Here is a 27,945-nt window from a genome sequence, read left to right on the forward strand (position 1 = left end):
GATCCACAGCACAGTGAGCGGATCCTGGGGGTGGATCACTGTCCCGGAAACAGGGTTGATGTTGGGGGTGGTGTCGGATCGATGTGAGACGCTGTCGCTGTGGACCTGTAGCGAGCGCCTTGCCCCCGGGAAGTGGGACTGAGTTCGGGAAGCTGGGGCCGCTAGCGGATCGTTCTCCCTCCGAGCCCCGTGCCTGTACCGAACCTAACCGTGTCACCGAGCGGGCGCGGAAATGATGATTGAACGTTGTAATGGTGAGTGTGAGGTTGTAGTCCCACATTGACCGCTGTTTATCCGGAATATCTCGGGAGGAAGCTGGTTCCGTTCAGGGGGGCTCTGTCTGTCTGTCTCTGGCCTGCTGTGTTCCCCTTCTAACTGCCTCGCACTGATTTCCCGAAAGCAGAGCTAGAAGTGAATTAAATATAACGTTGATTAGATTCTGATGTTTCACATTAACTCTGGGTGCTGTGTGTGTGGGAGAGAAATTATTGAGGTGTTGACGTGTCTGCAGCCTGTGTATGTGTCTGTACATATCCCTGGGAGGCATTAATGTTTTAAATCTGTCTGTATGTGAGAGTACACTCTGCGGATAAACGTCCAATATTCAGTAGTTTCTTTTGGTGCTGCTGTTTTGCACTTTGGCTCTGTAAAAAGTCTTGTACAGAATATGGTGACTTAGCGGTGCACGGCATCCACACTAACATACACAAGAAATCAAACCATAAACTGTAGGCAACTAACATTAACAATGTGACAAGGTGAGTCTGTATTGGTCAATCCCCACTCAGGTAAAAGCAAAAATGTCAGTCATGAAGGTAATTCAGGTGTTTAGCAAATCCTTGTTCAAATGTTTTCCGATGAAGGCTCTAGGCCCGAACCATCAGCTTTCCTGCTCCTAAGATGCTGCTTGGCCTGCTGTGTTCATCCAGCTCCACACTTTGTTATCACTTGTTCAAAAGTTAAGTTTTTGAAATGTGAAACATATAGTGTTGAGAAAGGTGGCGAGGTAGATGATGGGAGATTATTCTGATCAGAACCTGTATCTGGGTGTCACAGGGTCTGCATGATGGCATTTCCTTCTTGAGGGATTGTGGGTGTTACTGTCTGAGCCAGCGTTGTCACCCATCCCTAATGGCTCTTAACAAGTCATGAGCGAGCTGCTTATCTGAACCACTGCAATCAGTGTAGGAGCACCTACAGAACGGTGAGGGAGGGGGTCACCCATTTAGGACTGAGGTGAGGAAGAACATCTTCATGGGAGGGTTGTGACACTTTGGAATTCACTGTCAAAACAATAGATTCCAGGCAGAGATTCCTAGACCGTTGGCCTGAATCAAGGGGATCTGGGGAGCATGCAGCAAGGCGAGGTAAAAGGTTAGCCATTGTCTTCCTGAATGACGGAGTGGGCTTGAGGAGCCAAGAGTCTATTGTTCCTATTGTTTGAATATAATGCTACCAGACCATCAATACATTTTTAGCATCATTCTAATTGTTCCTACAACTACCTCAGGGCAGGAAATTCCTTGGCATTACTGTCACTTTAATGGAAGGGAGGCAGAAGGCCTCTTTCTGCATGTAAACAGGTTTTTCCCACAGAGGTGATAGTTCACAAGGAGCTGCAGGGAGATATCCAGCCTTTCTCTATGCGGCCAAGACAGGCACAAGTCAGGAGGGTGATGGGATACTCCCCACTTGCCTGGATGGGTGCAGCCCCAACAACACTCAAGAAATTTTACACCATCCAGGACAAAGCAGCCGCTTGATTGGCCCTACATCCACAGACATCCCACAACCTCCACCACCGACACTCAGTAGCAGCAGTGTGTACTCTCTACAAGATGCACTGCAGAAACTCACCAAAGATCCTCAGACAGCACCTTCCAAACTCACTACCATGTCCATCTAGAAGGACAAGGGCAGCAGATACATTTTAACACCAATCCCTGCAAGTTCCCCTCCAAACCACTCACCATCCTGACTTGGAAATATATCGCCGTTCCTTCACTGTTACTGGGTCAGAATCCTGGAACTCCCTCCCTAAGGGCATTGTGGGTCAACCCAGAGCAGGTGGACTGCAGCAGTTCAAGAAGGCAGCTCACCCCCACCTTCTCAAGAGAAACTAGGGATGAGCAATAAATACTGGGCCTGGCCAGCAATGCCCACATCCCACAAAATAAATGAAAAGAAAGTAATTAACTGTGGAAGCTCTGAGAAGTTTAAAAACCTTGTGTTAATTCTCTCCTTAGCCTTCTCTTGTTATAGTGGAAACGGTCCCACCTCTGGTTTTTCCTCCTAACCGACATTTTCCAACCTAACAATAATAATGATGAATTGATACTCCAACGTCTATCTGTTCTCTGGTGGAATTCCCAATTAGTGCAGCATTAGTTAAGCAGATTAATTTAGCATACTTTACCTTCATTTACAGAGTCCACAAATGTTGCTGGGTGGGTTTTATTACTTTTTAATCTAAATGTACTCAGGAATGATTTCTCAACCCTCTAGTCTTAATTCTTCATATGCATTATCCAATGTCTTCCCATTGGCTGTCGTTGATTTCTGTGCTGAAGTGTGTGCTCTCACCCTTTTCCACATTAAATTGAATCTGCCATAGTCTTGTCCATTTCACTAACTTGTCTGGCCTTCACATCTTCGCCTGGTCTTGACAGTCTTGATAAGATTTCGGGTTTGTGTTCCCATTAACAAACTCTAGACCATCTGTGCACCAGGGGCAAAAAGTGAGCTGGTGCTGATCACCAAGTTGCACCCAGTTCCAATTCCAATAAGTTTGTTTGTTGAACTCTTTGTTCTATAAGTAACTTCCTTTCTGTTTGTTCAATAACAAAACTATGGCAATCTAAAACAATAATAGTGAGAACACCCAGGACACCAGATAGCACTGTGTGAAGGGAACACACAGTTTGTGTGCGGAGCACATGACTGGAACTCTTTCACAGGCAAGAAGCTAAGAAATAGGAGCAGGTGCAACCATTCAGCCCATCGATGCTGCTGTATCATTCAATATGATCATGGATGACATTGAATTTCAACACCACCTTCCCACCACTCCTCCTGTCAGAGGGACCAAAGCGTATCTCTGTCCCAGCCTTAAATGTGTTCACCAAGGGAAACCCACAATCCTGGCCAAAGATTCATGACCACCTGAGTGAAGATATCGCTGAGGCACCAGCACTGTCCCATTATTCACTGCCTGGCAACAGGAAAATGCTTCATTTATGCCCACTGTGCTTCCTGTTTATTAACCTATCCTCTATCCATGTCAATAGATTAACCCTATCTCTATGTGCTTTAATCTTGACTATTAACCTGTTCCATGGCATCTTATTGCAATGCCCTTTGAAATCCAGGTACACTGCATCAGGTTCCCCTTTATCTGCCTACTGGACCCAAAGCATTAACTCTGTTCTCTCCACAGATGCTGAGCTTCTCTAACATTCTCAGTTTTTGTATGCTCAGATCTTTGGTATCTGCAGCTGTTTGTTTCATTTTACTGTCAAACAGGATTGTCTTTTAGTAAAACCATATTGGCTTGTTCTAATCATACTCTGCTTTTCCATGTGCATTATTAAGGTATTCCTAATAATGGATTCCAGCATTTCCCTAATAACTTATATCAGTTTAACAGGCTGGTAGTTTCCTGCTTCTCAGTTTTACCAGTCTGCTAGAGATGTTGCTGAATCAAAATAATTTTGGAAGATCATTGTGACTACATTCACTTTTCCTGCAGCTTTCTCTTTTAGAAGCTAAGGGTGCAGAGCCAGTCCCAGTCGTCTGATGGATTTTAGGCTGTTAACTTTTCTTCAGTACTTTCTCTTTGTTTATCTCAGATTTTGTCAGTTTCAAAAGCATTCAAAACACTTAAATTAGCTAAACGTTTACAGTTATACCAAGCATTTTATCTTTGCAGCAGTAGCCAATAACAATCCTTGTTCTTTATGGGTTTATTAACATTTCCTGTCTGTAGCTGGCTTTGACTTGCAGCCTCGTTCAGAACTGCCCTTTGCTTCAAAACTCCGTGTAGCTGTAACAAAGAGAGCTCGCGCCTTTTTTTTTAACCCTAGCTTGGAAAATCTTCCAGCAGCCATAGTGTGTGCAGGCGAGATTCACTCAGTTCCTGTGCATTTTGAAACTATTGATGCTTGCCAGTGCCTGAGGTCCTGGAAGCCGGAGGACCTAAACTGAGCTTGGGCACAGACCCTGAGCAAACTGAACTAGCGATGAGTCTGAGCAAAACAACCAACCAACCAAAATCTCTTGTATTTATGCCATAGGCATTTGCTGAGTTATGATGGAAATTAGGTCACAATACAGTGGGACCTTCAGATGGACAGGATGAGTACTTGCCTTTTTGTAGTTGTCCACCAGCTGTGTATATAATACCCTTTGGTCAGTAGCCACTCACTAACCAGGAGCAATACCCTCAAAACCTGAACTCAAGCTGCCTGGAATGGATTTTCCACTTTGTATTTAATATGCCCAGTGAGACCTTAATTCATTGTAGCCTAGAGTGCTCCAAAAGGCAGTGAGAGCAGCTGGAGCTTCACCCTTATTGCTCAGTGACCATGTGAAGAGCGGATATAATTAATCCCTGGTTAGCTGGGAGCTGGGAAAAAAACGGAGCCACAGGACAGAATATTCTGCAGATATCCTTTGAAAGAGCAGCAACAGACATTGTATCATAGTGTTCCAACGATGAACTTGTTCGACTGAAAGAAAAGGTTTACATCCACAATTTTTTGAAGGTAATTTTCCTTGGAATTTTAATATAATTGAATGAGTTCCATAAGTTTCTGCTATAGTCTTGATCAATCAGTGATGCTGCGTCAGAAATAAATCTACAGTCAGTCAGATCAACTCGAGTACAATATTAAAACCCAAAAGAACTGCGGACGCTGTAAATCAGCAACAAAAACAGAAGTTGCTGGAAAAGCTCAGCAGGTTTGGCAGCGTCTGTGAAGAAAAAAAATCAGAGTTAACGTTTCGGGTCCGATGGCCCTTCCTCAGAACTCACTAGAGTTTTTACAATGCCTGCTACAACTGGAAGGGGAGCTGTGAGCTGATTAGCAGGACCTGAGCAGGGATGGATTTAAAGGATTATGGTTAGGGTGAGGGTTAGCTGCAGGGAATGTTCCAACCCAGATACAGGGATTGACAATTTCAGCGATATGGAAGTGAGGTAAATATAACGCTGAGGGATGGATAAGTGATGGGGCTGGACTATGGAAGGAGAGTGGGGGAGGATGAAGAGAAATCATTTCTCCGAGTGTTGAGCACCTTTGGAACTCTTTGCCTCAGAAGCTAGTGGGAGCTGAGTCATCAAATACTTCTAAGGTAGAAGGGGAGCAATTGTTTTCAGGTATGGAATCAAAGATTACTCTGGGGGTAGATGGGGATGTGGAATTTGAAAAAAAACCGATCGGCCATGATCTTATTGAATGGTGAAGCAGCCTCTAGGGGCTGAATGGGCTACTTCTCCTATTTAATGCATTTCTATGGCATGTTGTGTGGGGTGAGTCACTCTAGGACATATTTGCAGGAATTCCCCAGGAAAGTGTCCTTGGCCTGACCATCAGCAGAGAGTAGGTCCTTTTCCAGGCTGGTACAGAGCCCCACTGGTGAGTTCCAGGAGTCAGTGCTGGGGCCCCAACTCTATACAATTTATAGCAATTACTTGGGTGAAGGGATCAAAGATATAGGAGCACAATCTGTCATTGACAAAAGGTAGGTAGGAGAGTGAATTGTGAACGGGATGTAAACCTACAAAGGGATACAGACAGGTTAAGCCAGTGGGCAAAGATTAGGCAAATGGAGTATGATGTGGGAGAATGTGAAATTGTCTCTTTTAGCAGACAGAACCTTCAGCTGCTCCATCAATGACATTCCCTCCATCATAAGGTCAGAGTGGGTGTTTATCGATCATTGCACAAGGTTCAGCACCATTCGCTACTCCTCAAGATACTGAAGCTGTCCATGTTCAAATGCTGCAAGGTCTGAATACTGTCCAGGCTTGGGCTAACAAATGGCAAGTCACATTCAGACCGTACAAGGATCAGGCTACATCTATTTCCAACAAGAGACAATCTGACCCACCACCGGTTGACATTCAATGGTGTTACCGTCACAGAATCACCCACTTTGAGCATCCTGTTGTCATTGAGCAGAAACTGAACTGGACCCAGTCACACAAACACAGCGACTGCAAGAGCAGGTCAGAGGCTAGGAATATTGGAGTCAGTAACTCATCTCCTGACTCCACAAGGCAGAAATCAGGAACAGTCCCACAATCCTGGATGAGTGCAGCTCCAACAACGCTCAAGAAGCCTGACACCATCCAGGACAAAGCATCCCACTTCATTGGCACCACATCCACAAACATCCCACTCCCTCCCCCACCGACACTCAGTAGCAGCAGTGTGTACCATCTACAAGATGCGCTGCAGAAATTCACCAAAAATCCTCAGACAGCACCTTCCAAACCCACGACCACTTCCATCTAGAAGGACAAGGGCAGCAGATACATGGGAATACCACCCCCTGCTAATTCTCCTCCAAACTACTGACCATCATTATTGCAGTTCCTTCTGTGTCACTGGGTCAAAATCCTGGAATTCCCTCCCGAAGGGCATTGTGGGTCAACCTACAGCAGTGGTTCAAGAAGGCAGCTCACCCCCACCTTCTCAAGGGGCAACTAGGGATGGGCAACAAATGCTGGTCCATCCAGCAACACAAATGTCTCATGAATGAACAGAAAAAAATGCTCAAAGACCCAGGGTTTTTGGTCACCTGACCTAAATTTCCTTTGTGCCAATTCCTGTTTGAAAATTGCTCCCCTAAAGCACCTGGGGATGAGTTACTTTGTTGAAAGTGTTAGATAAAGGTACAATGAGTTTAGATTAACAGTGAAAGGGTTAACAACTAATGGTGAAGAAAGCAGGCCATTAATCCTGTACTAACACATGGATCAATGGTAAGGATTATACAGTGGGGTTGTGTACAGGATGTTATAGCACTTGTATTATTGTGGGACATGTTGTTACACGTTTGTGTGACAATTGGTGCACGGACAGAATCCAATCTTTTGTAATTTGCTCAGCGTATGCATATTCCCAGTGCCAGCCTGGTGGTGTCTCCATCCAAAGACTGAGGACACCCGAGATGATCTACCCAGCAACAAGGAGTCACGTCCCTGTGCCCAGACACCAGATTCCCCTCCCTCTCCCTCCTCCTATTGGTTAGCTTACAAGTCCATGCTCACCTCACCAGTGTGTTCCTGAGCCAGTGGGAAAGCCAACACAATTCTTCATTATCCAGTTGGACGATTCTTGATTTAGAAATCATACAGCCTCCTCCTGCCCACAGCCACCAAGAGCATTTTGATGAATGGCAAAGCGTTGCAATGAAATTACGTTGAATTTGTTCATGCTTTTCCTAAGTTACTCCCAGCCATATTCTGTGAATTTTTCATTAGCTCCTGGAGAATTGAAAACTCTGTCAGGAGGAGACTGCGGTCTACAACATGTTCCTGTCCATTCACTGTAGCAAACCTGGCCCATAGCAACAGGAGGCCATTGGGCCTGCTCCACCATTCAGTATGATCGTGGCTGATCGAACACCTTAATACCTTTCCCCCGTCCTGATAACGTTTTACCCCATTGGTAATCAGGAACAGAACATAGAAACTAGGGGTAACAGCAGGCCAGTCAGCCCTTCTAGCCTGTTCTACCATTGCTGATGACCTATCCTGTATTTCAGTGTCATGTGCCTGCTTTCCCCCCATCCCTGTTGAGGCCTCTTATATCTCAAAATTTATTAGATCTCAGTGTCGAATGTATTCAGAGACTTGGCCATGGGTTGATCATTCTGTGTGCAAAGAAATGTTTCCTTATCTCAATAGGAAATGGCCCTGTTTCCTGGGAATGTGTCCACTAGTTTTAGACTCCTCCACAGGGAAAATATCCTGCTTGCATCGCTTTGTCCAGCCCTGTTAGAATTGTATATGTTTCAATTGGATCCCCTCACATTCTTCTAAACCCCAGTGAATATAGGACCAGCCAAACTCATATGATTGCCCTGTTATCCCCAGGGTCGGCCAAGTCTGTCAACTTCTACTGTAAACAGACCCAAAGACCGAGCTTCCACAGCCCCTTGTGATAGAGAACTCCAAAGGCTGTCACTGCCCTCTGAATAAATAATTTCTCCTCATCTCAGGCCCAAGTTTAATCTCCTTTATGTTTAAATTGTGCCCCTGGATTTCTCTCAGAGGATTGTGAATTTGTGGCTCTCTCTGGCAGAGTGCAGTGGAGGCCGAATCAATCAGCAGATTCAGGAATAAAATAGGTATGTTTCAGATGAGAAGTGGGATAAAGAGATATGGGGAGCAGGCAGCAAAGTGGCATTGAGACCTGGATAAGATCAGCCACGATCATGTTAACTGGCAGAGCAAGCTGTAAGGGCTGATTGCCCACACACGCTCCTAATTCCTATGTTCCTGTATTCCCATGTCCTCAACTTCCCAGTCAGGGAAACATCTTGGCTCCATTTGCCCTGTCAATGTTTTTTATGTACTTTGTAAGTTTCAATGAGATCACCTCTCATTCTTCGAAACTGTGAAATATCCACACACTGAGTGTGACCAGTCTCTCTCTTCACAGAACAGTCTCGCAATCCTGGGGACAAGCTCGCTGAACCTTTGCTCCTCTATCTCTGTTGCAGTACTGTCGTTCCTGAGATAAGGAAGACCAAAACTGCACCCAGGACTCTAGGTGCAGTCAATCCAAGCTCCTACACAGTTGATACAAGATTTCACTATTCCTGTACTCCTCCTGTGATAAAGACTGACATTGGGGTGGCACGGTGGCTCAGTGGTTAGCACTGCAGCCTCACAGCGCCAGGGACCCAGGTTCGATTCCAACCTTGGGCGACTGTCTGTGTGGAGTTTGCACATTCTCCCCGTGTCTGCGTGGGTTTCCTCCGGTTTCCTCCCACAGTCCAAAGATGTGCAGGCTAGGTGGATCGGCCATGCTAAATTGCCTGTAATGTTCAGGGGTGTGTGCGTTGTAGGGGGATGGGTCTGGGTGGGATGCTTCAAGGGGCAGTGTGGACTTGTTGGGCTGAAGGGCCTGTTTCCACACAGTAGGTAATCTAATCTAATCTAACCTTCCTTAACAGTTGCTGCACCCGTGCTGGCCTTCAGTAGCTTATTGAAAAGGACACCTAGGTTTCTTTTGGACATTTACACTTTCAAACCTCCTCCCAATTGACAAAATACTCAACACTTCTATTTTTGCCACCAAAGTCGATGCATTTTTCAACATTGTATTCCATCTGCCATGTCCTTGCCCATTTACTGTCTAATCCTCCTGAGGCCTTTTAACACCTTCCTCACAACACATTCCCACTTAGTTAACTGTTTTAATTCAGGAATATTATATTTGGGGCCCACAGTCCTGTGAGAACTCTTCATTGCTCCAACTCTGGCACAGTTCGTTGAAGGTGGAGTTGCAGGTAGATGGGGTGGTGAAGCTGGTGTGTGGCCCACCACCTTTATTGGTCTGAACATTGAGTTGGAAGGTCATATGCAGTTGCACAGGCCATTGGTTAGGGCCACTTTTCGAATACTCTGTTCACTTCTGGCCTCCCTGCTATAGGAAGGATGTTGTGAACCTTGAATGGGTTCAGAAAAGATTTAGAAGGATGTTGCTGGGGTTGGAGAGTTTGAGCCAAAGGGAGAGGCTGAATGGGCTGGGGCTATTTTCCCTGGAACATCAGAGGTTTATAAAGGCTTATAAAATCATGAGGGCGTGGATAGGGCAAATAGAGAAGGTCTTTCCCCCAGGGCAGGGGAGTTCAGAACCAGAGGGCACAGGTTTAAGGCGAGAGGGGAAAGATTTAAAAGGGACCTAAGGGGGAAGTTTTTCACACAGAGGGTGGTGCGTATATGGAATGAGCTGCCAGAGGAAGTGGTGGAGGCTGGTACAATTACAACATTTAAAAGGCATCTGGATGGGTATAGAAATAGGAAGGGTTTAGAGGGCTATGGGCCAAGCGCTGGCCAGTAGATCAGTTTAAGATACCTGGTTGGTGTGGACGAGTTGTACTGAAGGGTCTGTCTCCATGCTGTATAATTCTGTGACCCTCTCACACCCCTGATCGCACTGGCAGGTATATTGTGAGCTGTGACTGAAGTTAGCCACTCCCCTCACTCTGAGATTGCCTCCCCTAACCTCTCCAGCTGCATTCCCTCCTGTAAGATGCACTGTAAGACTGACCACTTTGTGCCTCCTGTTTTAACATTAAGCCGTGCAAGGAAATGTTAAACCACTTGGGTCCAACACCTTATGTTTTATCACTGCTCTGAAAGTTGCTATAGAAATACAAGTTAGTGCTAAGCAGTCTGAGTGTCCTTGGTTCATTTTGGAAAGAGCATTTTCTGGTCGTTATGAAATCCAGGAGTTGATTAGAAACTGGGATTGAAAAACTTGATAAAAGCGTTTGGTTTTCATGTTTGTGGCTTTGAGAAATGAGGATTGTGTTCCTGGAATATGGAAGGTCAAGGGCTAATTTGATCAAAGTTCTTAAGACACTAAGGGAAGAGATAGCGAGAAGTGGAGAAACTGTTTCAGGTGGGTGTGAAGCTCAAGACAGTTCTAAAATGGAGGCAGAGCTGAAATTAGGAATCACATGAAACATCTGATGAAGGGCCTAGGCCCGAAACGTCAGCTTTTGTGCTCCTGAGATGAGGCTTGGCCTGCTGTGTTCATCCAGCTTCACACTTTGTTAACATGAAACATCTACAATATTTGAATTCAGTTCCAAAAAATGCCAAATAATTTTAAATCTGAGACTTTCTGTTCGCCAGAAATATTAAGAGATACAACATAGAGGCATGGTCATAGAGAAGCAACATACTGCAGATGCTGGAGATCTGACACAGGGAGTGCTGGAGAGACTCAGCAGGTCTGCAAAGACAGAGAAACAGAGTTAATGCCTTGGGTCGATGACCTGAGCCTGATTGTGACAAATGTGAAACATTGACTTTATCTCTGTCTCCCTCAGGTCCTGCCCAACCAGTCCTAATCTCATTTAAGTGCTGGGAACACACTTAGGGGCTGAATAGCCTCACACGTTAGACTTGAGCAGACAGCAGTTTGAATGGCCATGTGAAAAGTGAGAGCTTTGTTTTTTGTTTGATGAATTGCTTTTGTTCTGTTGGATTCTGGCGTTTGAACAGGTTGGAAATTGGCTGGTTTTGGATTTGCCGTGTTGTATTTGCCTCTTTCTGGGTTTCACTGGCATTGTTGCTTGTTGCTGCTGCCATGTTCTCTGAGACAAAGGCTGGAATCTAGGCCCAGGCGTGTCTGAACTTGCTGTGTGACATAGCTGAAGGCACCTGGGAAGGCTCTCTTACTGCCCTGTTGTTTAGCAAAGAAACTCCTTTCTCGGTCTCTACTGTTCAAGTAACTAATTAAGACATTAGATAGGAACCTTATATCCTATAGCAGCCCAGGGCGAGATGGCAGCTGGAAGTGGAAAGGGACTCACTGTTTAGTGACAACAAATCTTTTTGCATGACAACAATTCTTGTGGGCAGTCCCCTCTCAGTGGGTGCTGGTTCCTTTAGAGTGCAAGGCCTCCTGACAATGGAGCATATCCAGGGACTAACATTGTTCCCATTCCAAGGCTTGTGGATTGTGTGAAATGTGAGAGCAGAGAGATCCCAGGGGGAGGAAAGGTGTAGGGTGTGGGGAGTATGTGACTGAACCCCTAACCCATGGCACAGAAAGAGAGCAATTCGACCCGGTCAGTGTCACCTCTGTGTATGTGGGTTTTGTGTGCCTGAATTAGCTACCACTTCTTGTGTTTTATTTTCTAATCCAGCAATGCTATCACTCACCTCTGGAGCAGGTGGGACTAGCACCCTATTCTCCTGGTCCACAGGTAGGGATGCTGTCACTCCACCATTGTGGCACTTGTAGCTTGTCAGGAAACAGCCGTCAATTGTTATAAGAGCCCATCTGGTTCACAATGTTCCCCCCACCTCCATCTGCTGTTGCTAGACTTCAGACCCCTCCCCTCACACCAATGCTGCTAACTCTTCATTGTGCTCTGAAATAGTCGGGCAAGCCACTGCATTCGGGGGCAGGTAAGGAGGTGGCAATAAATGCTGGCCTTGCCTGTATCGCACACATTCCAGGAAGAATAAAAGAATCTGTTGGTGATCCCAAACTCTTTCCCTCCTCCCATTGATGTACAGCACCTTAGGGTTAAAGGGATCAAAGAGTATGGGGAGAGACCAAAGACTGCGTTAGACGATCAGCCATGATCAGATTGAATACTGGAGCAGGCTCAAAGGGCTGAATGGCCCACTCCTGTTCCTGGTTTTTTTAGTTTCCCAGATCTTCAGATTTATTGTCTGATGCAGAAAGAGGCCACTTGTCCCATTGTTTCTGTGCTGGCTCTGTGACAGGGCAATCCAGAGATAAAACTACTCTTTCACTTCTACCCCGCAGTCCTGTATCTCTCTCAGATTCAAATAGCTGTTCATTGCGTCCCTGCTCTGTTTGGTAAGGAAGTCACAGTCCAACAACCCCTCCACCTCTTAACTGATCATGGCAAATTAATCACTCCCTAAGAAACGAAGACAGCCCAAAAATCAAACTCCTGCCTCATTTTAAAAACCTCCTCTTGACCTTCCTTTTCCCATTGTGATGACTGCTTGTGTCTGCGCCTTTTTTGCCGTCATCCTACTTGCTGTCCCCTCTCTGCTTTTCCTCTCTCCCTCCCTCCAAGATGCACATCTGTCAGCAGTAATATTTGTTATGACAAAGTGTGAGGCTGGATGAACACAGCAGGCTGAGCAGCATCTCAGGAGCAGGAAAGCTGACGTTTCAGGCCTAGACCCTTCGTAGACCCCGAAACATCAGCTTTTGTGCTCCTGAGATGCTGCTTGGCCTGCTGTGTTCGTCCAGCTCCACACTTTGTTATCTTGGATTCTCCAGCATCTGCAGTTCCCATTATAAGTAATATTCGTTACTCTGTATTCCTTGTGGCTATTCTAATTACTCCCCAGCCCTCTGTGCCTGGCCCTCAATCCATCAGCCTGTCCTCCCTATTTCAAATCTCACTCCCCCCATTATACTGAGATGGGACACGTGACCAGTACTGCCCTCTGCTGTCCAACAGTTTTAATGAGCGGCCTTGTTCCTGTCTCTTACTCCACTGTGAGATCAGATTCAGGGACAGGATCATGTGGCGTTTAAACAGACCAGTCGGGCCAAATAGTCGGTTTCTGTTCTTGAGATGATCGATTAATTGATTGAAAAATAAAAACCGAAAGAACTGCAGACGCTGTAAATCAGGAACAAAAACAGAAGTTGCTGGAAAAGCTGAGCAGGTCTGGCAGCATCTGTGGAGAAAAGTCAGAGTTAACATTTCAGGTGACCCTTCCCGATTAATTAATTAATTAATCAATTACTTTTTTATTGACCTTTCAGAAAATGCCAGCAGTCATAAAAGTTGCTGGTATAGACCTTAATGGGCTTGAAGATTCGACTCCTTCCTTACATTTCAGCTGGGAGCAAGTCTAAGAGTCTTGATCCATGGGATTATACTGAGCTGCCAGCAGATCGGTCTAAAGTTCCTCACACAGCCTCTTGGTTACTGTTTTTTAATTACTTCCTTTTGTCTCCACTAACTGTGAACACTGCCAAAACCCATCAGTGTTTGAATGAAGGATCGTTGGGTCAAATGCAGAAGAAAAATGTCCAAGTCGTTTATTTACTCTATCAGCTGGAAAATCGCATTAGGAAAATTCATAGCAGACTGAAGATTGGTCAACCGCAAGCAGGTGTCTAGTCAACTCAGGAGGCCTACTTTAACAGCCAGCTCTAAAACAGGTAAGAAATATAAACATTGTTCTGACTGTCCAGGTATTGCTGTTCACTACTTTGTTTTTCAAAGAAACGTTGTTATCGCGTCATAAAACACGGAAACAGACATTTGAGTCCAGCTTGTCCATGCTGATCAATTTCCCAAACTAAATTACACTTGCCTACACTTGGCCCATATCCTTCTGAACCCTTCCTATTCATGTACCTGTTCAAATGCCTTTTAAATGTTGTAACTGTACCAGCCTGCAGCACTTCCCCTAGTAGTTCATTCCACCTGCCAATCACCCTTTGTATCAAAAAGTTGCCCCTCAGGTCCCTTATTAGATTTTTTCCTCTCATGTCAAAAATATGCCCCTAGTATGCTCCCCAACCTTGAGGAAAGGACCTTGACTATTCACCTTATTGATGCTCCTCATGATTTTATAAACCTCTGTAGTGTCACCCCTCAACCTCTGATGCCCCAGGGTAAAAGTCATATCAAGCCTCTCCTTTTGACTCGAACCCTCCATTCCTGGTAACATCCTGGTAAATCTTCTTGAACCCTGTCCAATTTAATAATATCCTACTTATAGCAGGGGTGACCTGAACTGGACACAGTGCTCCAGAAGAGGCCTCATCAACGTCCTGTACAACCTTAACCTGATGTTCCAACTCCTATAGTCAGAGGTCTGAGCAATGAAGGCAAGCGTGCTAAATGCTTTCTTAATCACCCTGTCTGCCCGTGATGCAAATTTAAAAGAACTATGTGCCTGGTCCCTCTGTTCGACAAGACTACCAGGACCCTACCATTAACTGTATAAGTCCTGCTGTTGTTTGCTTTACCAAAATGCAATAAGCCACGTTCTCTCAAGTAAACTCCAGCCCATTGGCCCAATTGACTGAGATCCCTTTGTAAACGTAGCCTTCTTCGCCCTCTGCTATACCACCGATTCTGGTGTCATTCGCAAATTTACTAACTACAACTCCCATATTCTCATTGAACTGATTCAAATAAATGACCCAGTACCGACCCCTGCAGAACACCGCTGGTCACAGGCTTCCAGTCTGAAAAACAACCCTCAACCATCTCCCTGTGTCGCCCTGCTAATTTTGTATCCAATTGGCAAGAGACTTGAGCAATGCAACTTAAATTTTTGTTTAAACTGGATTTTAAATTTACTCTCGTCGATAAGCACAGTCCTTAACTGACATCAGAACAGGAGGAGACCATTTAGCCCCTTCAGCCTTCCGTTAAACATATTCACATCATAGACTGAGCTTCCACAGCTGTCTGAGGTAAAGAAATGGCGTCCTCTCTTGGACCACCTTAGTTTTAAATTCTGCCCCTGGTTCTACACTCCCCAGTCAGGGAAATGCCTTACCCACATCTCCCCTGCCTACTTTCTGACCCATTGACCTGACTAAATCTAATTTTCTTCAACTTCTCACTTGCCTCTCTAATTCTGGGAGATTTTGTATCTTCCTCGGTGAAATTTGCAACAAAATAATAATTTAGCTTCACTATCGTTTCTCTATTCCCCATTACAAGTTCTCCTTACTTTGCCTTTAATGAACCTATGTTCATTTTAGCCAAATATTTCCCATTTTTTTCCCTGCAGAAACTTTTACAGTCCGCTTTTCAGTTAATTGCATTCAAATTCAATTTCCCCTCATTTCCATTTCTTGGTCCTCCTTTAATGTATTCTAAAATCCTTCCAATTACTCCTATTGCTGGTAACTTTATTGGCCTTTTCTTTTAATCTTATGCAATCCTGAACTTCCTTTGTTCGCCAAAGTTAACTGTAATTTTTTTAGATAACAAGGTGTAGAGCTGGATGAACACAGCAGGCCAAGCAACATCAGAGGAGCAGGAAAGCTTGACGTTTCATTTCTGAAGAAGGGTCCCGACCCGAAACGTCAAGCTTTCCTGCTCCTCTGGCGCTGCTTGGCCTGCTGTGTTCATCCAGCTTCACACCGTGTTATTCTCAGATTCTCCAGCCTTGGCAGTTCCTACTATCTCTGCCATTTTTTAGATTTTTGTTTCTTGAAGAAATCTTTTCCTGATTCCGCGATTGCCACTGCCATTTCTTCCTATTTTATCTCTGTCTCTCCAAAATTACTCTTTCTCCTCTCCCTCATTCTATCTCGAACTTCTCTGTTTCTGAAAGTGAAAGAAATTACCATGAAAGTCACCAAATTGTTGCAAAAAAGTCATTGTCCATCTGGGATAACAAAGTGTGGAGCTGGATGAACACAGCAGGCCAAGCAGCATCTCAGGAGCACAAAAGCTGACGTTTCGGGCCTAGACCCTTTATCCTCTCTGATGAAGGGTCTAGGCCTGAAACATCAGCTTTTGTGCTCCTGAGATGCTGCTTGGCCTGCTGTGTTCATCCAGCTTCACACTTTGTTATCACGGATTCTCCAGCATCTGCAGTTCCCATTATCTCAGTGTCACTGTCCATCTGGAACTGTTTACGGACAATGCTGAGTAATGAGAGTGAGTTGTGGCCTTGTGGTGATGTCACTGACTTAGTAATCCAAAGGTTGGGGCTTCTTCAGAACGGACACAACCTGAAACATTAACTCTGATTTCTCTCCACGGGTGCTGCCAGACCTGCTGCGCTTTACCAGCAATTTCTGCTTCTGTTTTTGTTCAGACTTCTACCCTGGGTTCACATCACACTGTCAAATAGTTTTGATCCACTGGTGGAATTTAGATATAATTTAGTTTAATTTAGGTTCAGTTCATAAAATCTGGAAATTAAAACCCATCGTGAGAGTATCACCCCTTGTTGTAAAAAAAGGAACGTTCTGGTTTGCTAATGCGCTCAAAGGAAGGAAGTCTGCCATCCTTACCCTGTCTGGCCTCCATGTGACCCCAGATCCTCAGCAATGTGGTTCGCTCCTAACCACCCTCTGAAATGGCTGAGCACACCTCTCAATCCCAGGGCATGGGTAATAAATGTTGCCCTTTCAGGGACACCCACAGACTTGATGGGATGAATGGTCCCCTCCAAACCATGGTGACTACATTCAGTGAAGATCTGTGAATGTAAAAACATGGAAACCATTGTCTGAAAGTTGATATTTGCTATGAGGGAAAAACATCTTTAACATCTCCCTTGTCTTGTTTTCCAGGGAGCTGATATGCAGGATCAGAGTAAAAGATATTCCCACCTCTATTCCGGATATATGAGAGGGACCCCATCAGAAAGACAGGACGACAGCGGGATGTTCTCTCTCCTGTCCGAATCCTTACATTCCCTGTATCCTACATACCAGCCAAAATCCTCGTCACTTTCTCTGTCTCGAGTGTATGAACCTGGTGGTAGATCCGACCCGTTGATGACAAGATCTGTTGCTGGTATACCCAGATCGCTCAAGAGCCTCGAGGTTGAGAAACCACTCAACGGGAGGTGCCTGTCCACTCCGAGGTATAGTACCTGCCTCGATACGTCTGCTTTCTCTCAGTGTATACCTCAAAGGAAAGCTACGTTAAGCTCACACAATGTCAATGTGGGCCGATATACACCATTGGGCCAAACCGCGACTGACAGTGTTGGCCTGTCCGTCTCCAGCTTTAAGGCACTCCGCGACAAGGAGGTCACACCTTGTTTCTCCGAATTCTGGGCCATGAGGCAAGCGGATTCCAACAGGCCGTTTCGAGACCGCACCTCCCCCGATTGGGACCCTGATGAGGAATACCAGGCTCTGCTGGATTTTACATATCCCTTAAGACCAGGGCACATCAGCTCCAGGGACAACTTTGATGATGATGATGATGATGATATGACCTCTGACTCCTATCTAAAGGATTCTGGGATCATGGATGACAGCCTGATACCCTCCCTGTCAAATACAACTATTACAAACACCTCGTTGTCACTGCCTGCTTACCAGTCTAACACCAGCAGTGCTGCTAACATCACCTGGGGCCATTCTAGCTACAGAGAGGATCACGCAGTGACACCTTACTGTTCCTCCAGCCCACCCCACCTGCACAGCCAACCATCCTATTGGCTGTCCGAACAACCTCCTAAGGCTGGCATCATTCCAAACACCTCAGTGGATAGCCCTGCGAGGAATAAAACTGAGGGCCTCATTAACCAGGCAGTCCTGTCTGAGCAAACCATGGCCTCTTCAGTCATTGATTCGAGTTTTCTGTCAGGCAGCTCAAATGAGGAATCTTCCAAGCCTTTGCTGTCGGGGAAAGATCCTGGAGGCTTTATATTAACCACGCAGGTGCTGACTTTAAACAAAGAATGGGAGAGTGAGGAGGAATTTCTCACTCTCCCTTACAAGCTGAATGAACTGGAAGCCTTGGCCCAACAACTGGAGAAGCTCTCTGTTCATTGGGAGAGCAAGTCTGCCAAAGTAGCCAGTGGGATGAGAGAGGGCACAGACCCTAAAAGTGGCAGTGCCAAGTGTAACCTCACTGAGCAGGACAGCAGCACCGAGGCTGCTCAGTCTAGCTGCCAACTGGGAGTTAGTCCCAGAAAGAAGCCCAAGAGTCCACAGTATGAAGATATAATTGCCGACTTAAAAAGGGCCAATGACTTTATTAGGAAGTTGGGCACATGGTCTGGTTCTCAACTGCTATTCAACCAGCCTTTGGAACAAGCAGCTGAGAACAATGTGAGCCTGTTGGCTCACATTCAGGTAAAATGTTTCCAGTTCTATGTTCCATTTGAATACACACAGAATAAAACAATCTTGCTTCTTGCTGATACAAAGGTCCTGGATTGGGCGAGCTAGGAAACTAAGCTGGTATGACTTAGCTGCGATGGTTTCAGTTGAGAACTGGAGAGTTTGCATTGTTAAAGTTGAGAGCGTGACTTAGCAAATCACCCTGTAACTGTGAAAGACTAGCCAGGGCCGGTTGAGTTCCTCCAGCACTTTCTGTTTCTATTTCACATCTTCACTTTCAGCCATTCTTCGTTTCATTTAAGATTTCTGTTTTAAAATACAAAGCTTCAAAGTTTGGAGAGACGTGTAAAATTCCGAATGGGTTAGACAGTGTCAATATTGAGAGCATGTTTCTCCCTGTCGGAGAACCGTAAACTAGGGGGATAGATGCAAGAGAGGCATAAATATATCCAACAGAGAAATTTAGAGACATTATCTTTCTCAGGGAGTAGGGAGATTGTGGAACCCACCACCACACAAAGTGGTTGTGGTGAATATCTCTGATGCTTTCAAAATGAAACTAGGCAGGAGCGTGAGAGTGAAACGGTTTGAAAGGCAGGCTGTGATGAGACAGATGGAATCATGTGGTGTATTAGATTGGATTGGATTTATTATTGTCACATGTACCCAAGTACAGTGAAAAGTTTTGTTTTGTGTGCAGTACAGGCAGATCATACCATACAAAATGCAATAGGGTAATAGGACAGAACGAGGAATACAATGTTACAGCTGCAGAGAAGATGCAAAAAGAGTGAGATAAACATTAAATGTGAAGTTTGAGATGTCCATTCAGAAGTCTACTAACAGCAGGGAAGAAGCTGTTCTTGAATCTGTTTGGTATGTGTGTTTAAGCTTTTGTGAATTCTGCGTGACAAAAGGGGTTGGAAGAGATTGTAACCGGGGTTGGGAGGGGAGTGGGATGTGGGGGTCAGGGAGGGTCTTTGATCATGTTGGCTGCCTTCCCAAGAAACTGGGCAGTACAGACGGAGTCAGTGATTGGATGTTTGGCTTCAGTGATGGACTGGGCTGTGTCCACAACCTTCTGTAGTTTCTTATGGTCCTGGGGCAGAGCAGAGTATAAACACTAGAATGGATGAGTTGGGCTGAATGGCCTATTTCTGTACTGTGTGTTCTATGTAATTTTATGTAACTGATCCACTATTTTGTTCCCATAGAGCTTTAGCTCTAAACTTGAAGAAATGGTCCAGTGGTTGTATGATGTAGCAGAGACCACAGATAACTGGATCCCACCACAGCCTACAATGGACAGTATCAAGGCTTCCTTGGATAAGTGTATGGTAAGCAGCACCCTCCCTCTTCTCCCCCACCCCACTTTAAATTTTTACTGCTGCATTTTATTGCTTCAAAAAATGAAGTAGGATTATTGCCGATCATCGGTGAAAGCAGAATGTTTCTCCACAGCTTGGGGATGCTCCACCATTCAATAAGATCATCTCAGGTCAGACTGGGATCTGACCTTTACTTTCTGGAACAGGGTGGCACGGTGGCTCGGCGGTTAGCGCTGCAGCCTCACAGCACCGGGGACCCAGGTTCAATTCCACCCTCGGGCGACTGTCTGTGCGGAGTTTGCACATTCTCCCCATGTCTGCGTGGGTTTCCTCCGGGTGCTCCGGTTTCCTCCCACAGTCCAAAGGTGTGCAGGTTGGGGTGGATTGGCCATGCTAAATTGCCCATAGTGTTCAGGGATCTGTAGGCTAGGTGCGTTAACCATGTGGAATGCAGAGTTACAGGGATGGGGTGGGTCTGGGTGAGTGGAGCATTATCATGGGCCGAGTGGCCATAGGGTTTCAATGATTTATGTCAGCCCCCTATGACCTTGGATCTTTGTCTGATCTATTTCAGCCTCAATAATATTCAATGACCCACCTTCCTCACTCTCTTCATCTCCATCTGAATTTGGTGATGCCTTTTCTCAAACCATGCCCTCTAATTGCGGTCTCTCCCATGAGGACAAACCCGCTCTGGGTGTTGACCTTACTCAGTTCCCCCAAGATCATGTCTGTCTCCAGGAGGTCACCTCACATCTAAAGCCCAGTGGTTAGAGGCCCAGCCTCTCTGACTGTTTCCTTGTCTGGTGACCTCCCAGGAGAATGTTTTTGGTAATAAAAGAGATACTTTCATTTCTGTAATACTTTCAGAACTTCCCAAAGAGCCTTACAGCCAATTACATTACTTTTTCCAAGCGTTATCATCACTGCTGTCATGTAGTAAGCAGTTTGCACACAGCAAGTTCCCACAAACGGCCTGTGTATAAACTGACCAGGTAGAGAGTCATAGAGATATAGAGCACCATCGATCCAACTTATCCATGCCACCCAGATATCCCAAATAAATCTAGTCCCATTTGCCAGCATTTGGCCCATATCCCCCTCAACCCTTCCTATTCATGTACCCATTCCATTTCTGGGCTGCTCCCATTCTCTGTTAGTCCTCACTTGACTCTGGTCCACCTGCCCTGCCCCACACCAGAATGCCCCCCCCAAAAAATAGCAACATCTACAAGGCTTAAGGTGCCTCTGTCCTGCATTGCTGTATTTTCTTCCTCCTGTGAGACAAGGACATCGCTGCCTGGACCCAGCATTTACTGCTGATCCCTAATTGCCCCCTTGAGAAGGTGGGGGTGAGCTGCCTTCTTGAACCACTGCAGCCCATGCGCTGTAGGTAGATCCACACTGTCCTTAGGGAGGGAATTCCAGGATTGTGACCCAGCAACAGTGAAGAAATGACAGTATTATTTCCAAGTCAGGATGGTGAGGGGCTCGGAGGGGAACTTGCAGGGGGTGGTGTTCCCATGTACCTGCTGTCCCTGTCCTCCTAGATGGAAGTGGTTGTGGGTTTGGAAGGTGCTGCCTGAGGATTGTTGGCGAATTTCTGCAGTGCATGTTGTAAAGAATACACAGTAGTGTGGATACAAAGCCAGAAAACTTGTGCTGGCTGCCAGCATTCCTTAACCAATGAAAGGGACCAGCTTCAGTTAGGGGCTCCCAGCACAGGGCAGCGTCTGATCTTAGTCCAGGGGCTTAGGAATGGACGTCAGAGTCCGGATCACTGTCCTCCTGGGAGTGAGGAGCCGAGGGAACAGCAGCCTGCTGTCCATCTTGGTTCTTTCTGTCCAATAGTGGGCAGTTTCCTGCTGAAATGAGAGAAAGGGAGGGAATTTGAAGGAGATAAGAGTAGCTGGCACAGACATTGGCGCTGGTGCAGGTGGGGGAAGGTTGGTGCGGTGATCCGAGTGAGTGAGGAGGCAGCTCAGAGTGCCAGGAGGGTATGTCTGTGTGCGTGTGTGTATCTGTGTGTGCGTGTCTCTATGTGTCTGTAACGCTGTGTGTGTATATCTGCATGTGTGTATATCTGTGTGTGTGTCTGTGAGTGTGTCTCTATGTGTCTGAGTGTGTCTCTATGTGTCTGAGAGTGTGTGTCTTTGTGTGTGTGTGTGTGTGTGTGGGGAGCGGGGACAGCTGATGAGGGAAGGTGAGGTAGAATGTGAGGCCGCGTGCAGAGATGGAGTGAGTGTGAGCTATCACAGAGAAGCTGGCAGCATCCTGGCCAAATGGGGGTGGTCACTGAGCTTCTTCCTTCACTGCTGGTGGTTTCTCCATGTGGATCATACTGTGGTGACCACACTACGCCTGCTCCGCAGCACGCCATCCAGGAGGAGCTCAAGGACCCTGCCCCCAAAGCTGGGCACCTATTTTCCCCTGCTTGCCACGACCGGGTAAATGTCAGAACAGCGCTGGGCAGTTCTGACTGAGAGTGCTTGCCCGGGGAACACAACGGGATTTTAAAGATGCTGCTGGTGCCAGGGATACCAGCTGGTCTGGGATATCTGGAAGTGGTGAGTTATTCAGGCACATATGATGAGTAGGAGAGTTGGGATCACATCGAACACGGGAGTGCAGGAGTGGGGGGGGGGTGTGCAGTTAATGAGATAGGTTTGGGGCAGTAGCATGAGAAGCCTGACTAGACATTACAGAGAGAAACTCCACAAACCTGACAAAATGGCCAAAAAAAAGCATAAAATTCCGCTCATCATAACTGTGTTAGTGACTGAGGAATGAATGGTGGGCTGGCTCTATCAGAATGAAGGACACATGCTGTGGGTGGGGAGAGCTGAATGTTACATCATTGACCTGCCATATGTTTAAACTGCTGGAGGTGGATGGTGTCCACCAGGATGGATGGGGAGTGCTGTGGGGGCGAGGTGTGTGAGGGTGCGGGGTGGGGGGGGGGGCGCGAGGTATGTGAGGGTGCGGAGGGTGAGTGTGTGAGGGTGCGGGGCGGGGGGGGCGCGAGGTATGTGAGGGTGCGGAGGGTGAGTGTGTGAGGGTGCGGGGAAGTGAGTGTGAGGGGGTACGGGGTAGAGTGTGAAGGGGTATGGGGGGAGAGTGTGAGAGGGTACGGGGGGAGAGTGTGAGGGGGTACGGGGGAAGAGTGTGAGGGGGTACGGGGTGAGAGTGTGAGGGGGTACGGGGTGAGAGTGTGAGAGGGTGCGGGGTGAGAGTGTGAGAGGGTGCGGGGGGAGAGTGAGAGAGGGTGCGGGGGGTGAGTGTGAGGGGGTACGGGGGGGGAGTGTGAGGGGGTACGGGGGGGGAGTGTGAGGGGGTGCGGGGGGTGAGTGTGAGAGGGTGCGGGGGGTGAGTGTGAGGGGGTACGGGGGGAGTGTGAGGGGGTACGGGGGGAGAGTGTGAGAGAGTACGGGGGGAGAGTGTGAGAGGGTACGGGGGGAGAGTGTGAGGGGGTACGGGGGGAGAGTGTGAGGGGGTACGGGGGAAGAGTGTGAGGGGGTACGGGGGAAGAGTGTGAGGGGGTACGGGGGGGAGAGTGTGAGAGGGTACGGCGGGAGAGTGTGAGGGGGTACGGCGGGAGAGTGTGAGGGGGTACGGGGGGAGAGTGTGAGGGGGTACGGGGGGAGTGTGAGAGGGGGTACGGGGGAGCGTGTGAGGGGGTGCGGGGGGACAGTGTGAGGGGGTATGGGGGAGAGTGTGAGGTGGAGCCACCGTGTGAGTAAACAGTGCTTCTACAGAATGAACCGTTGATGTGCTGGACAGTGTGTGTGTGGACTGAATCTGTGAGCTTCAGAATTTGTTTTGTGTGTCCTCATGAACAGGCTTTCAGGAATGATATAAAGGAACACCAAGAGCTGACGGCAAGTGTGTTAAATTCTGGAGAACACCTGCTCCAGTCAATGAGCAGCACCACACCAGGTAAAAATCCTTCAGGAGCACCAAGCAATGCACTTTCATCTTTGAAGCCTTTATCTGCACTGCTCTTCAAAAAGAATTCCATTTTGACTCGTGAAACCCATCATTTATGGCAGAAGACTTCATCTTTTAATGTTTTCAAAGCCAAAAGGGGCCATTGTTGTTTCCTCTGCAGTGAGTACTGTCAGTTTGTCCTGGGCGGCACGGTGGCTCAGTGTTTAGCACTGCAGCCTCACAGCACCAGGGACCCGGGTTTGATTCCAGCCTCGGGCGACTGTCTGTGTGGAGTTGGTACATTCTCCCTGTGTCTGTGTGGGTTTCCTCCGGGTGCTCCGGTTTCCTCCCACAGTCCAAAGATGTGCAGGTTAGGGTGGATAGGCCATGGGGTATTGCCCCATAGTGTCCAGGGATGTATAGGTTAGGTGGGTTAACCATGGGAAATTCAGAGCTATGGGAGGGGGTGAGTCTGGGTGGCTCTTTGGAGAGTTGGTGTGGACTTGTTGGGCTGAATGGCCTGTTTCCACACTGTTAGGATTCTAAAAGGAAAAAAAAACTTGAATATGAATGGGAGAAGGCCATTCAGCCCCTTAAGTTTTCTGTTGACATTTAATGAGATCCTGACTGATCAATAATTAACTCACTTGGCTTTGTTCCCTGATTCCCTTTTTCCAGCTCGATTCTAACAAACTGTAAAGTTATTCACTGACTGCTTTCTGTGTGCGTGTGATGTGTCACTCGATTTCCTGCCAGACGTGTTCAGTCTGTCTTAGACTGTGAAATGACACAAATGAAGCAAAATAATAAATCAGGAAGCTGTTTCAACTTCATATTGGAATCTTTTTTAAAAAAAAATCAATCTTCGTTGTCTTACAAGAATTAACTGGTGATCAAATCACCATTTTTCAGTTTTAAAAATCGCATAATCTCGAAAACCATTCCGAGGTGATTCACAAAGTGCTCGTTAACTGAAATGAACTCTGAATCAAAGCAGAGATGACCAAACATTTGTTCCGAGACACATAAAACACATGAATGATTTTCACACGGGATAAAATAATTTCTTAAAATTCTGCTGATCCTTGGGTGCTGTTCCAGCATTATGTTCAAATTTTAAAATGATCTCTTACCAATGATCAAAAGAGAGATTGTTGGAGAAACTTAGCAGGTCTGGCAGCATCAGACTCTGAGTGGTAATTGTATTTCACTGTGCAGAGAGAAACAGAGTGAAGGTTTTGAGTCTGATCAAAGCTCACTGGCCTGAAATGTTGAGCCAGCATTTTTCTCTCCTTCTCCACAGATGCTTCCTGATCTGCTGAGCATCTCCAACATTTCTTTAGGCTTTTGATCTGGAATTCCAGTGTCTGTGATATTTTATTTCTGTATTGATTAGCCATGTTTGCTATTTTCAACGCTACTTCTCTGACCCACTTCTGCTCTGGTTTAGTTCTCAAGGAGACACTTGAGTTGATCTCAAGACAATCCAAGCAGCTGAATGGACATGCTGCCCACCTGTACTTCTCGGTTCTTGCTGCTATGAATAAGGTGAAAGATGATTTAGAGACGAAGCAACAGGAATTTGAATCTGCTGGCGTGGAAGGGCAATCAGTGTTGGTAAAGAATAATTTTGCTTTGGATCTTTGTTTTGTAAATTGTTGAATGTGGTGAATGAAGACAGCTATGCTTGCTTACTGTTAATATTAAGCAAAGTATAAAAGGTAAATTCACCTATTGGACCATAGGGGTGCTGTCTCATTAGAGAGATGACTGGTTGGGGTTTAACCTGAGGGACCCCACCCCAGGTGACGGGAGAAGGAGAGTCTTTCAAGGTAACCTCAGCAATTGAACCCATGCTGTTGGCATCACTTGCCAGTCATCCAGCCAAATGAGCGAACCTGCTAATAGCATATGGTCTAGTCATTTCTGGGCCTGAGGATAGTTGAGTGAACCCCATCGCTGAGAGGCTGGAGTCACATGCAGTCTAGACCAGCTAAGAGCAAATTTCCTTCTTGAAAGGACATTGGTGAATCAGATTGGTTTTTATTTGCAACAATCAATAATAGTTTCATGATTTCCATTAGGCTAGCTTTTAACATTACTGTATCCTTTCCCCTTACCTTCTGGCCACTTTTAATTAATAACAGTAAATGTGCAGATCCTGTATGTGTGAGATAATGAAGGGACATCTGCATGCTTAACTAGGAGGAGAGATGATAACATCAGAGCGCCAAACTAATACTTACCTGAGGTTTCTCATTTCTCAGTAAACGCCCATGGTAGAAATGTAATTTTACAAGTTTCGTATTGCTAAAATAAAGATAGTTTGTAAACTTTTAATTCCTGCCTCTATTTCTGCAAACCATTCTGTTTGAGGCTATCATGGAGCTTTGAGCTTGTCCATCTGTGTCTGTGGAGCAGTCTACAAGAAAAAGAGGAAACAGGAAAATGTGGCATTAGAATTACATTTCGCTTGTTTGTAAATTCAGCTTTTAGTTTTGGTCAGAATTAGTTTGTTGTTGGAATTTAGATGTGGGCTTTACAGATAATTTACTTAACACTCGTCAAATGCTTGGCTGTTTTGCTTTTAAAATGTAATTAACATTTTCATAACTTGGAGACAGCTGATAGCAACCGATCCCATTCTTGTTCAATCACTTGAAGCTTTAAAACACTGAGGGATATCTGATGTTACTAAAAGTTGAGGGCATGGATTTGAACATATTTAGCTTTTGTGAGTTGGTTTGTCCAGAATTTCAAACAATGCATGTATCAAGTAAACTCTATTTTAATCTACGACAGAGATAATGGGAACTGCAGATGCTGGAGATTCCAAGATAATAAAATGTGAGGCTGGATGAACACAGCAGGCCAAGCAGCATCTCAGGAGCACAAAAGCTGACGTTTCGGGCCTAGACCCTTCATCCTCTGATGAAGGGTCTAGGCCCGAAACGTCAGCTTTTGTGCTCCTGAGATGCTGCTTGGCCTGCTGTGTTCATCCAGCCTCACATTTTATTATCTTTAATCTACGACAGATCATTTTCCATTTCAGTAGTTACTTTTGTCAAGCAGTGCTTTTCACACTTCCGAAACTGCATCAGATTTCATGCAAAGTTGTGGATTCTGTTATCAGTTGAAATCTTGTGGAATTTTTGTTCCTTCTGCTTTCAGTGATGTTTTGGCTGAAGGTACAGTCTTTTAAAGTGTAATACATGGCCATTTGCATTGGAACTAGTCCTTCCTGTACAGCTGCTGACCTGGAAGAAACAGGATGTTGGTATCAGTTTCAGTGTTTCCCATCACGTGATTCATTGAACCACGTCAGCACAAACACTGCTTCATATTTAAATGTGTATTTATAGGCCTCCAGAAGCTTGAAATGAATCAACGAGACACAAACCTCCTTTGATTGATACACACTACTGACCTATCCCCTCTGTGTACTCTGGAAGTCTTCATTTTAAAGCTCTGTTTACAGGATATAGTACTTCCAGATTAGGCCCAGACAGAAAACTGATGACTACACATTGTTTTTCCAGATGCCAAGTGGCTTGGAGGAACATGATGCAGCAAACCACGTGAACATGGATCATCCAGTTTAAAAGGCTGAGGAGTGGGAGGGTGATGCTTCTTTTAATTCGAGTCTGGGAAGAACTTGCTCTGTCAAATTATTGGCTTAATTTTACACTTTTCTAAAAACTAACGATCAATGAGTGCGTACACCTCCTGTTATTACACTTCAAAACTCTATTTTATGGTACTCGGTTACTTTATTGCCACAGCTTGAATTAAATTTTCAATTTGGTCAAATTCAAGTCATTAAATAACACTTGATGGCCTCAGAGGCAAAGGGAAGAAAATCCATAACTGCATCAAATATTCTGAATTGCAGATAGATCTGTCACACAAACCTGTTAAGGTGCAACCCATACTGGGGTTTACAGGACTTGTAGACAGTCAAGACCTCCTCCTATTCAGTCCCTCCTAGTGAGATGTAGAGTGTTATCAGCTCCCACACTGGGTGGGGGGGGGGGGGGGGGGGGGAAGAAACATTGCTACAGTTTTCTTTGCACTCCTGCTGCTGTTCACTGGTGGTTGCAGGATAAATTCAGAGTATAGGGATTCTGATGTACAGACATTGGTTTAAGCCAGTC

The 27,945-nt window shown here is 45.9% G+C and overlaps 1 protein-coding gene across 3 annotated transcripts; it reads left to right on the forward strand.

The window, feature by feature from the left end:
* Nucleotides 1-27,809, forward strand: cep68 (centrosomal protein 68). 3 transcript variants are annotated; one of them, XM_048536579.2, is made up of 7 exons: nt 1-254; nt 13,515-13,916; nt 17,028-18,548; nt 19,751-19,873; nt 23,704-23,800; nt 25,242-25,408; nt 27,331-27,809. In XM_048536579.2, the coding sequence occupies exons 3-7, from the start codon at nt 17,037-17,039 to the stop codon at nt 27,391-27,393; spliced, it is 1,962 nt and encodes a 653-aa protein (XP_048392536.1). In that variant the 5' UTR covers nt 1-254; nt 13,515-13,916; nt 17,028-17,036; the 3' UTR covers nt 27,394-27,809. The 3 variants fall into 3 exon arrangements, with proteins under 3 accessions (XP_048392536.1, XP_048392538.1, XP_048392537.1); XM_048536581.2 differs by having other exon boundaries at nt 13,741-13,916; XM_048536580.2 differs by lacking the exon at nt 1-254 and adding an exon at nt 4,541-4,763.
* The last annotated feature ends 136 nt before the right edge of the window (nt 27,810-27,945 follow it).

This window comes from Stegostoma tigrinum, chromosome 9 (assembly GCF_030684315.1).
Source record: "Stegostoma tigrinum isolate sSteTig4 chromosome 9, sSteTig4.hap1, whole genome shotgun sequence".
Taxonomy (NCBI): domain Eukaryota; kingdom Metazoa; phylum Chordata; class Chondrichthyes; order Orectolobiformes; family Stegostomatidae; genus Stegostoma; species Stegostoma tigrinum.

Bases quoted from the DNA above. Each gene is read 5' to 3' on its own strand.
- cep68 (XM_048536579.2), top strand. From the start codon at position 17,037: ATGCAGGATCAGAGTAAAAGATATTCCCACCTCTATTCCGGATATATG. The intron at 18,549-19,750 runs GTAAAATGTTTC...TTGTTCCCATAG, and splicing joins GCCTGTTGGCTCACATTCAG to AGCTTTAGCTCTAAACTTGA. The intron at 19,874-23,703 runs GTAAGCAGCACC...CCTCATGAACAG, and splicing joins CTTCCTTGGATAAGTGTATG to GCTTTCAGGAATGATATAAA.